Source organism: Drosophila subpulchrella, chromosome 2L, assembly GCF_014743375.2.
Source record: "Drosophila subpulchrella strain 33 F10 #4 breed RU33 chromosome 2L, RU_Dsub_v1.1 Primary Assembly, whole genome shotgun sequence".
Classification (NCBI taxonomy): Eukaryota; Metazoa; Arthropoda; class Insecta; order Diptera; family Drosophilidae; genus Drosophila; species Drosophila subpulchrella.
Genome location: NC_050610.1, coordinates 6,837,594 through 6,854,041, shown reverse-complemented (window position 1 = coordinate 6,854,041; position 16,448 = coordinate 6,837,594). Strand labels below are relative to the sequence as shown.

General features: G+C 42.9%; 4 protein-coding genes across 7 annotated transcripts; 2 read left to right on the top strand and 2 right to left on the bottom strand.

Moving 5' to 3' along the window:
- Window positions 1–2,012: 2,012 nt before the first annotated feature.
- Window positions 2,013–2,682, top strand: LOC119547028 (NHP2-like protein 1 homolog). Its single transcript, XM_037853698.1, has 2 exons — window positions 2,013–2,167; window positions 2,230–2,682. Exons 1-2 carry the CDS (start codon window positions 2,165–2,167, stop codon window positions 2,608–2,610), a joined length of 384 nt encoding a protein of 127 aa, XP_037709626.1. The 5' UTR covers window positions 2,013–2,164; the 3' UTR covers window positions 2,611–2,682.
- A 435-nt stretch (window positions 2,683–3,117) lies between these two features.
- Window positions 3,118–12,379, top strand: LOC119546119 (protein pelota). Its single transcript, XM_037852210.1, has 5 exons — window positions 3,118–3,526; window positions 3,589–4,310; window positions 4,372–4,564; window positions 9,768–9,874; window positions 11,455–12,379. The coding sequence occupies exons 1-5, from the start codon at window positions 3,486–3,488 to the stop codon at window positions 11,574–11,576; spliced, it is 1,185 nt and encodes a 394-aa protein (XP_037708138.1). The 5' UTR covers window positions 3,118–3,485; the 3' UTR covers window positions 11,577–12,379.
- LOC119546120 lies at window positions 5,449–9,340 on the bottom strand. 4 transcript variants are annotated; one of them, XM_037852213.1, is made up of 3 exons: window positions 9,321–9,340; window positions 5,756–6,093; window positions 5,449–5,672 (listed from the first exon to the last, which is right to left on the bottom strand). In XM_037852213.1, exons 2-3 carry the CDS (start codon window positions 6,025–6,027, stop codon window positions 5,579–5,581), a joined length of 366 nt encoding a protein of 121 aa, XP_037708141.1. In that variant the 5' UTR covers window positions 6,028–6,093; window positions 9,321–9,340; the 3' UTR covers window positions 5,449–5,578. The 4 variants fall into 4 exon arrangements, with proteins under 4 accessions (XP_037708141.1, XP_037708139.1, XP_037708142.1 ...); XM_037852211.1 differs by lacking the exon at window positions 9,321–9,340 and adding an exon at window positions 8,869–9,073; XM_037852214.1 differs by lacking the exon at window positions 9,321–9,340 and adding an exon at window positions 8,869–9,071 and having other exon boundaries at window positions 5,449–5,669.
- LOC119546118 (pescadillo homolog) lies at window positions 12,333–14,704 on the bottom strand. Its single transcript, XM_037852209.1, has 4 exons — window positions 14,547–14,704; window positions 14,220–14,453; window positions 13,054–14,152; window positions 12,333–12,987 (listed from the first exon to the last, which is right to left on the bottom strand). The coding sequence occupies exons 1-4, from the start codon at window positions 14,562–14,564 to the stop codon at window positions 12,446–12,448; spliced, it is 1,893 nt and encodes a 630-aa protein (XP_037708137.1). The 5' UTR covers window positions 14,565–14,704; the 3' UTR covers window positions 12,333–12,445.
- Window positions 14,705–16,448: the final 1,744 nt, after the last annotated feature.

Here is a 16,448-nt window from a genome sequence, read left to right as displayed (position 1 = left end):
GAAGCTGCAAAGAGAAACGGAAGAGAAAACGGCACAGATTAGCGGGAAATTCGGTATAGGCTAAAAATAAGAGTCCAGTTTTCCGAAATCTTTAACTGCTTTTCGCTCTCTTGAATTTCTCACTCGGTTTTTGTTCTCACAGCGCTTTGTTGGCACTTTTTTAGAGTTCGAAAGCAGCTTTTAATCACTGAATAAATAAGCTAAACAAAATCACACATAAACTCGAATTCAGAAAATAATAAAAAGAAGAGAGGGTGTGAGGAGAGAGGAGAGGGGGCGGGTGAGCAAGAGAGAGAGAGAGCGAGAGGAGGCGATTTTCGATCGTGTCAAGTGTCAAACAGCTGATGATATAGTGCCAGCTCACTCGCTCTCACGCATTCGCACGCACTGCTGCATCTTCTTTTCTTTCCCCCTCTCATTTTTGTCTATTTAAATTATTAAATACGCTTTTTTTGCACTGTCTTTTGCTTTGGCTTCTGTTTTTTCATTTTCTTTGCCTTTGCTTCTTTACATTCACTTGAGTGCGCGCGTGTGTGTGTGCGCGAGTTAATGTGCATGTGTATGCGCTTCTGGTTTTATTTTGCGATCTCTTTTCAGCGCTCTCTTCGCAGGCACTTTTCCACATTTCGCACACTTTAAATTAGTTAAATTGGCCTTTATTGCTCGGTGTGCTAAATTTTCGCCTTTCGATTTGGGCATAAAAAATCCCGTGGTTTAAACAAACACAATCGCACACGCATACACACACAGCGCTCGCTCGCGCACACAGACACACACACCCGCACACAGATTGGATAATCGATTTTTTTACGTTCGTTTCCTTTTTTGAGTTTGTTTTTTGACTTTGCATTGCGATTCGATTCTCGCTGCGCGAAATTACCTTTTTGCAATTTAACGACTACGATGCCAGCGATTTGAAAACACTTTCAGAAATATGCCTCGACTTTCCGATCGATTTGATGCACTGTAGCTGTGGATTGATGGCTTAGATTAAAAATACCCGCATAGCCGCCGAACCGAGGTTTCCCGTCCAACACGTTCAAAATTTTTTTTTGACTGAGTGGTGTGGCCGCGGAACCATCAATGCATTATGCCGTGCGGCGAAAATATACCATTTTTACGTTTTCAAATACCCCGGAAATATTCCGAACGGTCACGCTGCGAAGTAATGTTAACTAACAGAAAAACCCTCTGCGTATGCGCTTCTTTGACTCGCAGCTCTGTTGTCACCGTTCACTAACACGCCATCTATAACAGCCCTGTTAAGTATCAGCCAACTTCAAAAGGATAGTAAAGAGAAAGAAAGGGTGCAAAGAAATATATTTTTCTACTACAAAACATCGCAATAATATTCCACAAGTCACTCTGCAATGAAATGTTAACTACCAGAGAATCCCTTGGTGTATGCACGTTACGCTGGGTGGCCTGCGTTTACTTATACGTCACCCACAACTTCGAAAACAGAGAAGTTCCAAGTCGGAAGTTTGGCATCGCATTCCAAGAATATCTTTTAGAACGCATTGCGTAAAATGCATCCAAATGCATTCGCGCTATTTCCATGGCTAGCATTTACATGTGCATTCCGGAATGCATTAAAAAGAATTTTTAATGTTAATGTTAACGGAAAAGTTAACCGAAGCGCATTCCCTATAAAAGAACGTGTTCCAAAATGCTTCCACTGACAACTGCGTAGGCCGTTAGTATCCAGACTCTAGTTAATCCTTATCTTAGAAAATAATTTTAATGCAATTGTTTATATCAACTGATTTCCATTTTGATTATTATCGGTTCTTTTAAATACTACATATTTATAATTTATTTGTTTTGAAGGCTTAAATGTAATTTGAAACTTTTTGTTTTAATTTATGAGTTAAACTTACCGCAAAGTTAAATTAGTTTCCGAAATTACGCTTAAAGTAAATTAAGTCTTTTTAAACCAGGGCTGCCATACAATTCAGTATGACCAGCTCGAGAGTTTTTACCTTTGGTATTTCTGATCAACCCCCATACGGTTTTCCGACGCCGACGCACGTGTTTTGAAAGTGATTTCAATAGTTCATTCAATTTCTAACCAGCAACAAATTGCCCTCAGTGAAGCAACAAGCCGAGAGGTTGCATTAAAAAACACGTTTTTCATATAACATACCAAACAAACAACTTAAAAATGGTGAGTAACTTGCGGCAGCTTTTTATATAAAATAATTACAATAAGTTGCCCAATTTTTGCAGACTGAGGAGGTGAACCCCAAGGCATTCCCGCTGGCCGATGCCCAGCTCACGGCCAAGATTATGAACCTGCTGCAGCAGGCCCTCAACTACAACCAGCTGAGGAAGGGAGCCAACGAGGCCACTAAAACCCTGAACCGTGGGTTGGCCGACATCGTGGTCCTGGCTGGCGACACGGAGCCCATCGAGATCTTGCTGCACTTGCCGCTCCTCTGTGAGGACAAGAACGTGCCCTACGTCTTCGTGCGCTCCAAGCAGGCCTTGGGTCGCGCCTGCGGAGTCTCCCGGCCAATTGTGGCCTGCTCGGTGACCACCAACGAGGGCAGCCAGCTCAAGTCCCAGATCACCTCCATCCAGCAGGAGATCGAGCGACTGCTAGTTTAGTTACCTTTAGACTTAAGTGAACATGCGTACAAAGTGGAAAATTTAATAAACATGTGTATTTTTTAATGCAAATTGGATTTTTTGTTGCCCCCCTCGCACATGGTCGGATTAGGCTGACCATTTTCCCGCCACCGGATACTCGGCTCGAAAATACCAAAATATACTGAGCCAGATGGTCAGCTGGTGTAGCCGACAGTGATGACAGCTGCCTTAGAAAAAGCTAGTTTACTATAAGCATATTTTCTAAGGTGATCTACTATTACTTGGACTGCGAAAAATAATATTGTCAGAAATATACAATGATCTTTAAAAGGTTATTGCCAATAAGTTATTTACTTTGCTGAAATTAGCATTTAGTATTATTTAATTACTTTAACATGGTATTTTAAAGTCATTTTTAAAATTGCGTAAGATTGTTAAAAGTATTGTTCGCACCAAATCAGGCTTAGATCGAAAAATTTGTTGTATTATGGCATCTTTTTCTTAAATGTCAGCCTCCACTAATATATCAATCACTAAACATTTTAGTTAAGTTTAAAACTAGAAAATAGTGAATTCAATCCTCAGCCAAATTCAGCTGTTTTCCGCTAACCACGCAGCACTCATTGCCCCGTGGAGTCCCGTGTGAATGTCACTTGTTTGCCGATTCAACTGACCACCACCATCTCTATAACCATCCTACCGATCCGATCAGCCGTGTGAATTTAGCAACTGCGTGGAGCCAATGACAACGATGCACCGCCGCCTTTGTGAACCGAGGGAATCTCTGAAATCTGGATGCAAGTGACAAGCGGCGAGCGGAATCAAAGCACTCGGAATAGAGGCAGTGCCAGCCAACGAAACGAAAACCAAATCCTGACCAGCAACGCGACGGGATGAAGCTGTTGGGCAAATACGTGGACAAGGGCATGCAGGGGTGAGTGGACCATTGTGGCTTTTAAACAATTATCATCATTTACCCCTACAAATTTCCCATAGGAATGTTACCCTGATGCCCGAGGAGTCGGAGGACATGTGGCACGCCTTCAATTTAATATCAGAAGGCGACAGCGTGCGCAGCACCACCATTCGCAAGGTGCAAAATGAGACGGCCACGGGCTCCTCCACCAGCAGCCGCGTTCGCACCACCCTAACCATCGCCGTGGAGAGCATAGACTTCGATACACAGGCTTGTGTGCTCCGGTTAAAGGGGCGGAACATCGAGGAGAACCAGTACGTCAAAATGGGCGCCTATCACACACTGGATCTGGAGCTAAATCGCAAGTTTGAGCTGCGCAAACCTGAGTGGGACACCATAGCCCTGGAGCGCATCGAGATGGCCTGCGATCCCACACAGTCGGCGGATGTAGCCGCCGTCGTCATGCAGGAGGGACTGGCCCACGTCTGCCTGATCACCGCCAGCATGACGCTTGTGCGGAGCAAGATCGAGGTCTCCATTCCGCGCAAGCGCAAGGGCAGCGTCCAGCAGCACGAGAAGGGTCTGGCCAAGTTCTACGAGCAAGTTATGCAGAGCATCCTGCGGCATGTCAACTTCGATGTGGTTAAGTGCGTGCTGATTGCCTCGCCGGGATTCGTGCGGGACCAGTTCTATGATTACATGTTCCAGCAGGCCGTCAAGATGGACTACAAGCTGCTGCTGGACAACAAAAGCAAGTTCATGCTGGTGCATGCCTCCTCGGGATTTAAGCACTCCTTAAAGGGTGAGCTCCATACCCCTTTACCATTTGAGTTACCTAGCTTAAACCCAATCTGCATTCCCAGAGGTTCTCCAGGATCCCGCCGTGCTGGCCAAGATGTCCGACACCAAGGCAGCTGGCGAGGTCAAGGCCTTAGAGCAATTTTACATGATGCTGCAATGTGAGCCCGCCAAGGCCTTCTACGGCAAGAAGCACGTCCTCCAAGCCGCCGAGTCCCAGGCCATCGAAACGCTGCTCATCTCGGACAACCTCTTTAGGTGAGTTCCACTTGGCTGGGCAGAGATATATGTATGTACGTAACTCCCAGCTGAGCACACATTAAGCCCAATCAAGCGGAGACATCAAGAGCACAATCGGAAGTAAAAGCAGGAACCTTCAACTTTGAAAAATTAACGGGGAGTGCGATGACAATTGGTGTGCTTATGTCGCCATGTGGAGCACATGTCACCAGTGTGCTTTGGGTGCCGGAAAGAATACAAATGTTGGGGCAATTAAGGAAATCTCAAAAAGAGCAATCAATTTCATTATTGTATCGATTGTGTCTAATTGGTTTGATATATTTGCGTCTGCGGTTTTTAATTTATTTTAGTTCGGATTGAATTGAGCTGGAAATGCTCTGATCCTCTGAAGAAATTAAAAACAAAAGAATTGAAAACTCAATCTTAAAGATAAAAGAGAAAATATTCGCATCTTGTCTAAAGTTTTGCAAGATTATTTTAACTTTATTTTATAGTTTTTATTTTTTATTATTTTTTAAATAATTTTTTTTGTGTAGAATTAGTTATGTCTAGACTTGCTAGATGTTCTCCATTTCGCCATCCACTCCACGACCAACTTTGGACTTCCATAAGCATTGAGTGATCGCAGATTCTTCCGCTGCGAATTCAGATCTACTTCGATCGCACGCGTTTAGCCATTTAAAGAAAGCACGTCCGAGCCTTAATTTGTTGGCCCCATGACGACGTGCTCATGATCAAGGTTGCCCCAATGTCTCCCCACCATTTTTGGCTGCCAGCCTGTTCTGTTCTGTTCTATTCACTACTCTTCTCCGCGTTTTGTTTACATTTTAATGGGCCCGTTGAAATTCCATCTAAATTTTCGTATGCTAACTGCGTGGCTGGCAATTAAATGAAATTAAGTGTTATAGGTTTTTTCTTTACTTAACATTTTATGTACTTAATGTTCTAGGCAAAAGGTGTTTTATTTTAGCACATTTAATCAGTCCGCTTAGGTTGGCTCCCCCATAAGAATTCTTTCCCCTCGTTCCAATCTCAGAAATTGTTCAGATCGCAAGTCGTCGCTATCGTAGTCGTCATTGTTGTTGTTGTTCGGGACTCGCCTTTATCTCGACATTTTTGATTGCTGCTGATAGTTTCGCCATTGTGCAAATAGAAACAAGATGGGGAAATGTTTAAAAATGCTTTGTTTAAGTTCTCCATTTGATTTACCGCTTTCGCTGCTGCTCGTTCCACTGATTCTTCCGCTGTTTCTGCTGGTATATGGGATCATCTTCTAAATCTTCTCTGCTCCTCGTCGTCAACCGCTTGAAGCAATCGTCCAGGGTTTTCCTCAGCGGCAGGAGGCGATGGGGTGAAGGCGGGGAGCTTGGCAACTTTGCGTAGTCCAGTTTCTTGAGGGACTCGCACATGGTCGAATCCGGCCACTGGTGGATGGGATGGCCCAGTTCGGAGATGGTGTAGTCGGGCTGTCTGGTGAGCATCTCGGGTCCGCTTGGCTCGATTCGATTTATTTCGACGGTGTTAAGTGGCCGGCACTTAAATAGGAACTGGAGTGGAAAGATATGTGCGTTAAGTACAGTCAAGTGGAGTTGAAATTTCGATAATCCCACGGTTCGAGTTTTTTTTAATGGTTTTGTTTTTTTATATGTAAACTCATCTTCAAATCGCTTTATTCATTTCTTCGAAACGTAAACTTTTCAAGCAATCTAGTTATACCCGTGGCTCGAAGAGTAAAAGGGTATACTAGATTCGTCGGAAAGTATGTAAAAGGTAGAAAGAACCGTTTTCGACCCTATAAAGCAAATATATTCTTGATCATGATCACTAGCCGAGTCCATCTAGCCATGCCCGTCTATCCGCATGAACGCTGAGATCTCGAATTGTTGCACGCTTAAGCAGATTCTTGGGATTGCTGCACAACGCAAGTTGGTTTCATCGGAGTGCCACGCCCACTCTAACGACAACAAACGACCATAACGCAAAAACTGGTTTAGCGCCCACATTTTTGAAAACGTTCTTATTATCAATGCCCATCTGCATGCCAAAAATAATTGAAATCGGAACATTCATTAATTAGGAATAGACGCTAGGTGGCATGTTGGTGAGGTGTGCAATTTCGGAAACAGTCGATTTGCTACATGCATACCTCCATCTCTTTCGCACTCCCTTTAGCTGAGTAACGGGTATCTGATAGTCGAGGCCATCGAAGATGGTATTTTCTCTTGCTATGATTGAATTATCACAGACTAATCAAGGCAAAAATATTTTAAAGATTTTAGCGACTTCCCAGTATATGACATTACTTAACGTTTAAAATTGTAGTCACGTATTTATAAAGAAAACTTACTATCAAAATATGTGAGTGACATTTAACTCGCATATTTATATAATGAAATCATACTATTGAAATCACACATTTTCATATAACATACATAATCGTATACACATATAATTATCTTAAATTTTGGTCACCGCAAAAAAAGTTCTTATCAGCAAAAGATTATAAGAAAAATGTAGAGCCATTGTTACGAATGTTTAAGATAAGTTAAGATAGCTAACATGAGGTTGCTCAAACATTACGACAAACATGTTTGTTTGGCTTTCTCCCTGCTTTTTATATAGCTTCTCCGACTTCGATTCGTCCCTCACCCATTTAGACCGTATCCGTTGATACTCATGGTCGATTTTCGAGCTCTAGATTTGCGTGCTCTGTTTTGGGGTCTTTTTTTATAGAGCTGTTTTCGCCAGACGAGTTTCGATTAGCAAATGACAAAGACTGAACTAAACTTTGATGTATGTAAATAAGCTGTGTACTATACAGGATTTATAACCATGTGGAATCGAATCCCTCATCGCTCCGCGAGCCATTTCTTGTGCTAATTATTAGAACCCGTTGTGGGCAAAGATTGCGGAGGAGAGAGCAAAAAACAGCGAGAGAGAAATAACAAATAAAGAATTTTAATTTATTTAATCGCTCCGTTTATGGATCACTTGGCGGGCAACTTTTGAAGCGGACACTCTCGTTTCCACACTGCTCCCTCTTCAGAATCTCGGGGAACCCTCAGTTCTCGATGGATTCCACAGACCATGTAACATGATCCACTTAAAGCTAACTTATCAAGTTCTTCTGCTGCTCGAATGCACTTAGCGCTTTTCCCCTTCGGCCGATACTCTCCTCTCATACTATAGATTGGGCTATTCGCATATTATTCATGTGTCCAATACAACCAGTTTTTCTAGTCCCTCTTTGTTTTGCGTTGCAACATGCCTTGTGCATCAAAAACGTGCCCCCTTTAAGCGGTTGTCGTTGATTTTTTATGTCGCAGCTGGCCACGCTTGTAAATATTGTCTCGCAAAGACAATTGTTTATATATTTTGTATATATTTGTGTATTGTGAAAGCCAATGGCAGAGAGAGAGGGAAAAGTTTAAGGTTGTTTCCATTGAGCAAGAAGTGAAAGGGCTTGTCGGAATAAACGGTATTGATACCCTAAATGGGCGGAGTGCTCAATAAATCACTTTTGTTGGATCTTTGCCTTAAGGGTTTTTTACCTTGGTTTGTATTCGGGTTGGGTTTTGCTTGGCTAACTGGTGGGGTAAGCAATGAGCTGGCTTGCACTTTTGAAATGATCAATAACAGCTTTTAAATCAAGGCGTTGCCTAAAAGGTTGGTTTTAATGATCTCACAAAATCGAAACCTTGCTTGTGCAGGGGGGAACAGTTTCATTAATTGAAAACTTGTATCTTGAAAGGGGATTTTTGTCTTATCGATGTATTCAGAGCATATCGAATTTTATGCCTTGTAGGTTGAGTCAAGTTCAGTTATTGCCGCCCCTCTTCGCACATTTAATTACACATTTTTACGCGCACTTACTGATATCTCGGGGCGCTTTGGGCCCCACTTTCCCCGCCACAATTTTTCCTTCTTTTTTACCCGCTCTCTCTTTCTGGCTGACAATTCACGGCTGTGTTCGGCCTCGTGCACGCTAATTCCATTATAACAATTGATTTCATTGTGCAATCATTGTCACGCAGCGGCAGCAACAATTGCAGCTACATCAGCAACATGGGCTGAAATTGCAGGTACAACAGCCACACAGCAGCATCTACAACAATGGCTCACAGTTCATCGCATTTTGCGGTTGATGGATGAGTAAAAAAAAAGTATCTGAGCACAGGTAGCAGATAAAATTGTATCTTCATAGCCTTCGGCTGAGTCAGCGGGATAAAATGTTAAATAAACTGTCAGCGGGGCTTTGAATTGCTTGCATTTTTGTTAAAAACAAAACACTTATAAACTTTCACTCTGTTGGCCAAACGCACCTTTGTATCTTTTTTATGCGTGTTTTGTGCACTTTTCTTCTGCAGTTTTGCGATTTTGGTGGGGCTGTTTTTTTTTTGTTTTCTTTTTAGCGGGGTCTTAGCACCAATTTTTCTTTTCGCGTGGCAATCTTCTCCGGTTCGTGTCGGATTCCGTCCCTCGAATCGCTCGATGTTCCCCGCAAGAAAGCCGCTTTGCAACTAATTCTTCGCTGCGAAGACAGCAGCTCTCTTCCTCGACTCGCTCTCTGGGTTTGCACGTGCTGTGGATCCTATTTCGAATACCCTCCACATGGGGTTTTCTTTGCTCTGATCGCTCTATAGGACCCGAATCGCACTCTCTCTTTGCAAACAAAAAGCGGTTTGTTGTCGTTCAATAAAAATGTTAATTGAAATTAAATTTTTTGTCTGTTTGTCATATGAATTTCTTCGGATTCTTATTCTTACTTTCTTACCTGCAAAAATGTTCGTCATATCGCCGGGGTTTTTGAACAGCACTAAGTTTTTTTTATGGGGGTCGCACTTTCATTGTTTAACGACTAGTGACTTCATATTCTCTGCGAATCTGAAATGCAAATCGGGCCCGGGGTCTAAGTATAATGGGTGATGGCCCCTTTTGTTGGGGTGAGTGACGAGGTGAACCCACTATTTCCAGTTAAACTTGACACCTTATTCGCGGCGGATTATGCCCATCACGTGCCATGATCCAGCACTTTGCTATGCGCCATTTATACGGGTTTAGTTGTGGAATGCGAAAGTGCAATAGATACGGGCACCTACATCCGTAAATGGGTGATAAATGGGAAAATAAATTGATAGAATCGGTTCGTACTTGTGTTGGGTACGATTTAACAAGTCTTACGGGTTTGCAATCTTAAATAACCTAAACATTTCTCTCACAGATGTCAAGACGTTAATCTTAGGAAGGAGTATGTAAATCTGGTTGAATCAGTTCGGGATGCTGGAGGCGAAGTGAAGATCTTTTCCAGCATGCACATCTCAGGAGAACGTGAGTATAGAACACCTATTAACAACATTTCAGGGACGAAAAAAATATCTTTATTATCCCAAATATCGGAAGGAATTTATTTAAAAAACGAACAAGAAAAGCTGTTATCTACATATGTATTTGTGCTTTACAAGATATTTACAATATTTTAAAAATGTTTATCTCCAGCGTTTTTGAAAACTAGAATGAAGCTATCTACTGAGACATAATGAGGTGCTGAGTGAAACTTCTTTAAGCAATTAATTAAGTTACATGTTAGAGATCGGGCCACTTGCATCAGATGTTCAACAAAAATAGAAAAAATTGGAATCCATTAGAGCACTTTTTAACCTTGTGCTGCTTGGGAAGATCTCGGCAACTTCTTCATCTCGTATATAGAAAATAAACTCGCCATGACTCATAGAGCGAGAAGAAACTTCCCTTTCAGGACAAGAATAGATCATCTCCAGCAGAAACATATTTACATCACACTTGTTCCACCTTTGGCCATTTCTATGCTTAATTTGAATGCTCATGTGCAGGCTGCCTTCCTCTGTCTAATGACCTCGTTAAAGATTCTATTTTTAAGTCCCCCGATGCAATGCTCCTCTACCCGTAAACAAATATTGTATACATGTGCGGGCATACATATGTGTATTTCTTGGAGGGGTCTCCCACATTACAAAGTCCACTATGAGATGAGCAGAAAACATCATCATTGAATAGTTGCCAAGTAGTTTTTGCTAGCTCATGCGAAAGGAAACTTTCGATTTCATTTTCGTATTCAATTTAGAATTAATTACAACTGCATCTCACATATTGCAAATATTTTCGGGGTGTTAAGTGCTTATAAGCTTTAAATAGCCACTTTCAGGTGACTCACGAGATGCGATTCCTTCTTCGAGTTTCTTTTTTGAATTGTCTGAGACCCGAGACTTGGCAAGATTTTAGTTTTCAACTCGAAAATGGGTCGCTGGGGGTTCCAAAATAGATCCCCCCATACGTTGTAGGTTTTGCAACAAATCGAGTTTTTTGTGGTTTTTTCTGAAGTACTTCCCTTTCTTATCTACTTGCAAGTATTTATAAAGCCATTGTAGCCGGCTGAGCACTTTTATCAGTTTTAAATTACACAAGTATGTATAAACAAGTAAGCGACTAGTGTAAACAAAACCAAATTTAAGAGATAAAAGGGTCTGACAATTCGGTACTTGAGTAATAAAAATTGTGTTTCTCCTGATACAAAACCCGCATTAATCCCGAGGTAATTGGGCAAACCCATGCATTTTTAATGTGCACTCTGGCCGAGTTGAATGTGAAGTTCACTCTATGAGTCATGGCCTAGAACAACCGGTGAGCCTTGGGATTGGACAGCAGGAACGCCCACAACCTGGTTAAAAAGTGAAAAAGTTGCACGGGCTGTTGCAGTTCTGAGATTCAGAGTTCTCTAGCATCAAGTATTGATGGTTTAAGTTTTTGTAGTCTACTTGAAATTCTGGTTTTCAGCATACAGATAGAAGGATTCCGCTTGGTTCTCCTCTTGTAACCCTGACAATTACTTCCATAACAAAGTGCACTGAATAAGCCTTATCTTCTCCCCACAGAACTGGCTCAACTGACTGGAATTGCGGCCCTCCTGCGTTTCCCGATGCCTGAACTTGAGGACAGCGATGATGATGATGACGAGGACGGAGCGGCGGGCGGAGCAGCTAGCGATAGCGACTAGGTCGATAAATAGGATATAATCACGAAAGAAGCTCGGTGGAATCTTGGCATTTGTTACGGAAATAATTGACTTAGAAACTCAACTAGCGATCGATATACAAGTAGACTAATAGGAACCACGACAGACTTGGACGTCAGGGCATATACAATATACATAGTGCTAATTCGATACGATATACACACAATTATTGTTTAAGTTATCCCGTGGCTGGGCCTAGAAATTCGTAGTCAGAATCCCACCATTTTCTGGACTGGAAAGCCACTCAAAAACAATTATGTTCTACACTTTGTGTTCAATGAAATGGCCACAATAATGATAGGGTTTATTGCTTGATTTATCCCCCAAACGAAATTGAGTTGCTGTTGACAGCCGCGTTTATGGTTATGTCAATTATTTTATACAAATTGAATGCCTTCTTTGCTCTTAAATTCATTGTTCATTAATTTTTAAAGTCCAACACATAGTTTACAAAAATATACAACCGAAATATATTCGATGTAACTATTTATTTATATATTTTCATTGTTTATATACAAGATTTTATCCATCTTCTGAAGAGAACTCTCATAATGTTGTTAAAAATTGTAATTATTATTTTATGATGTAAACATAAAATTTTGTTGAACTTTACTGGTTGATACAAAATGTAATTATTTCCAATGGTGTAAAATATAAAATCCTTCTGAGCAAATTGTAAAATAAAACTACTCAAAGAACTCATCTAACTGAATTTTCCATTTGTACTGTGAAAAAAAATATAGTTCAAGTGCAAAATAAAGAAGATTTAATTTATATTTATTTTACATTTTCATTGTTTATTGTTATTAAACCTAAATCAAGACACAGAACCCCCCAAGCCGATGGTCGGCTCACTTGCCCAGCTTGGAAGCCTTGGCAGCGGCGGCCGCCGCCTCCTTGCGTGCCTCCCGCTTGGCCGTTTTCCGGGCCTCCTTGTTGTCGGCCTCGATGGTTCGTCGCTTCTTGCGCAGCAGCCACTCCTCCTTCTCCTTGGTCTGCTTCTCGCGGATGAGTTTCCGGAAGAGGTTGCGGTGTCGGGGCTTCACCATACGTGCCTGCAGGCGGTGCTCGTCCACTTCGGCCTTGTGCACCTGCCGCTTGTTGACCTTGTGCACCTTGCCGGACTGCACGGACATCTTTTGCTTCTCCTCCCGCAGGCGCTTGGTCTTCTCGTCGACCTCTTCCTCCTCCTCCTCCTCTTCATCGTCGTCTTCTTCATCGTCATCCTCTGGATCTTCCTCGTCTTCGTTGACGCCATCGGGACCGCCGTACTTCTTGTACTCGGCTGTTTCTTGTTGGTAGGCAAGCTGCAGCTGGGCATCGAGCAGCTCCTGGTCCACAGCCTCTTCCTCCTCCTTCTCGGCTTCATCCTCGGAATCCTCATCGCTTTGGACTGCAAAAGAAATAAGCATTAAATTTCGGATTCAATGTGTCAGCATAAAAAATGTCCCTAACTTACCATGTGTTTCGATCAGTGAGGGATCCAGCAGGGCCTTCTCCTCGGGTGGGATGTAGGTGTCCCTCTTGGAGTCGACGAATGGCGACAAGTGTGGCGGCAGAGTCTCGCCCAGGAAGTACTTGTTTGTGGGCAGCAGCGTGCGCTGATTGACGCAGTCGAAGACCCACTGTGGCTGGATATAGTCTCGCGAGATGTACTGCGTGGCCAGACTGGGCCTATCCACGATCTGATGGGTGATGGTTTCATCAGTTTCATCGTAGGCAGAGCCAGCGAAGATGGACGAGTCCCAAGAAACCTTGCCGCCGAAGGAGCGGATGAGGATGACCAGGGGTTCGCGGGGAACTTCGCGGTTGATGAAGAACTTCAAGCCCTTGAAGAGGGTGCGCAGACGGGACACTTCCTGGGCCTCCTGCTTCATCTTGATGATGCGCTTTGAGTCGCCGTCCTGCTCCAACAGCTCCATGTCGATGTCCAGCTCCTCCTCGTCCTCCTGGACCTTGTCCGTGCGCAACAGATCGAAGTTCAGCGCTGCAATGCGGTCAGATACAAAGCTGGCTTCGTCCTTCAGCGAGTCCTCGCTGTCCTGAAGCACACTGCTCGGGAACTGTGGTGGGTAGGCCAGATTCAGGCCATGGAACAGCCGGAAGTTGGTGAAGCCCAGCATAATGGTGTAGAACTCCACGAAGATGGACATCACCTTAAAGTCCACCTCCTGGCGGGACTGTGGCTTGAAGGGATAGTAGTGTGGCACAATCCAGGTGACCTTCTGGCCCTTGATCTCCGCCTGGAAGTAGTAGCCCTTGATGGAGATGAACACCTTGCGCAGCGACTTGGAGGCGATCACGTAGTGAAGGAACTCAATGGTCAGCCGACGGCAGAGGTTCGACTGCTCCCTGGGGATCAAGTGCAGCGAGGGAAAGGTGCTGAACAGGAAGAGCAGGGTCAGGCAATCGTCCAGGTCCTTAAGGGCATCAATGAAGGTGGGGTAGCGCTCCTTCACAATGTGATCGAGTTTGATTTCCGGAAACAGGGCCAATCGTCGCTTCAAGTTACGGAAATCCTTGATAGCGCGATCGCGGTTGCTTTTCTTGGCAAAGATCTGTGGGATGTTAGGAGTGGGTAATGAAATCCAGGGTAGACATATATGAAGCCAAGAGTTAACGTACCTTGTAGTCACGCAGCGTCCAGACAATCGACTCGTGCAGCAGAAAACGAATGTCCTTGGTGTGGTAGAGCACCTTGATCTCCGAAGATCCCTTCTGGGCCCTACGCCTGTGTTTGGGTTCCCTGGGATAGACGCCCTTCAGGATGCACAGCCTCCGGAAGTCGTTAAGGGAGAGCTGGAGCTTCCTGAGCGCAGCCCGCCGACTAATGTACTGCGTGGCCTCTCCGGATTCGTACTATAAGTGGTTAAATATATTGATGTTCAGGGAGGCCCAACACACATAACCTTAAAGGGTCTTGTAAACATCCTAAAACCCAACAAAACTCACCTTCTTCGGTCGCCTCATTATGCCGGTTTATGAAAATGCCCTTTTTGTCAAGCGGAATCTGCTTAAGCAGATTTATTTTAAATAAAACACGCAGTTCACCAAAACACACGTTTTTTGTGTTGTTGGGCGCGTGGAAAGGAATTAGTATACCGTTTGGGCTTTGGGAAATAATCTTTTAATACCATTTTTGTATATAGTCAAATATACCAAAAATAAGGTCTCTTTAAAATGGTGAGAGGGTGCCACGGCTAAGTTAGCAGGGACACCCTTCAAACACTTTAGCGAACGGCCACTTTAAAGTGTTGGGAAGGGGTCTTTGCTAACTTAGCCGTGTCACCCTTCCAACATTTTAAGGTGACCGTTTGCGGTATAGCGCGTACACACACCTATCGATAGACTTTGGGCCATCTCTAATTGCCAATTGGATAATGTTTTGGCAAATAACGATAATTTGAAAATGACAATTTAAGTGCAAGTTGCCAAAGGCTTTTGATAATCTTGTTGAAGTACCTACATTTACATTCCATTTGTTGCATAACAAATAGGTAATTGCAACTGTAAATGTATTCGACGGTTGCATGAGTACATTCAAACCCGAAAACTCATTGTGAAAATATGTACACTTTTTTCAGTACTTATTATTCTAAATATGTGTGAATGCTTTGACTGTAATGCCGAAGACTCACTGACACTGTATACAAGGTGAGTTCCAAAGTAAACAGGACTTTTAAAAAAAAGACAGAACAAATAGTTTTTTCGGCAATATCATTTTTTTTATTCAAAATAGTCTCCTGCTTTAATACAGCGTTTTGCACGGTCCAAAAGCATGTCGAACGAGTGTTTTAGCTCGTTGCCCGGTATGGCCGCCAGTATGCCGGTGCAAGCCTTTTGAATGGCCTCTCTAACGCTTTCCTTTCATCGGCAAATGCATTTTTCCGAAAAGTAGAAGTCGCACGGTGCCATATCAGGTGAATACGGGGAGTGGTTGATGGTTAAAATGTGATTTTTAATCAAATAGTCGGACACAAGCGTCGATCGATGAGACGGCGCATTATCGTGCAACAAACGCCAGCTTCCATCTTCGCGATATTCGGGCCGAACACGTCGAATACGGCGCACCAAACGCTTCAAAACTCCAAGGTAGAATTCCGCATTAACGTTTTGGCCGGGTGGAACAAATTCTTTGTGGAATATACCCTTGGAATCATAAAAACAAATCAGCATTGTCTTCACTTTTGACTTCTCCAGGCGCGATTTTTTGGGTTTCGGCTCGTCCGTCATTTATGTCCACACGACCACTTTGAAAACGTTGAAACCACTCGTGCACTCTGCTACGGGATAGGAAATCATCGCCATAAACTTGTTTCATCAATTGAAACGTTTCGGTAAATATTTTACCAATTTTAAAACAAAATTTAAGGTTGGCTCTTTGTTCGAAGCTCATTTTCGCACCGATGACAACAACATACTGACACTTAAAACGCAATAACCTCACTTCCAATAGATGAAATGTCATGACATTTTTATTGGATTTCGATAAACGATAGCAGATTCTAACGCACCAGTTGACATATAGATGGCGCCACTAGAGGGCGCTAGATTCAAAAAGTCCTGTTTACTTTGGAACTCACCTTGTATTACGTTGGGAATAGTGTTTTTCGGGTAAAACTCATTATGCAGCAAATTAAGTTTTACAATAATTACAGAGCTTACTGAGTGAGTGTATACTGTTTCTAAAGTGCTGTAGGTTGCATTATTATTTTAAATTTATATAATCTATAATACCTAATAAACACAAAGCTAGAAAGGAATCGACTTGGGTCGTTTAAAACGATTTACTATTAAATTGCGTTCGCAAGAACGATATCGGTTGCCATCCCAAGTGCAGCGTAGCGCACATTA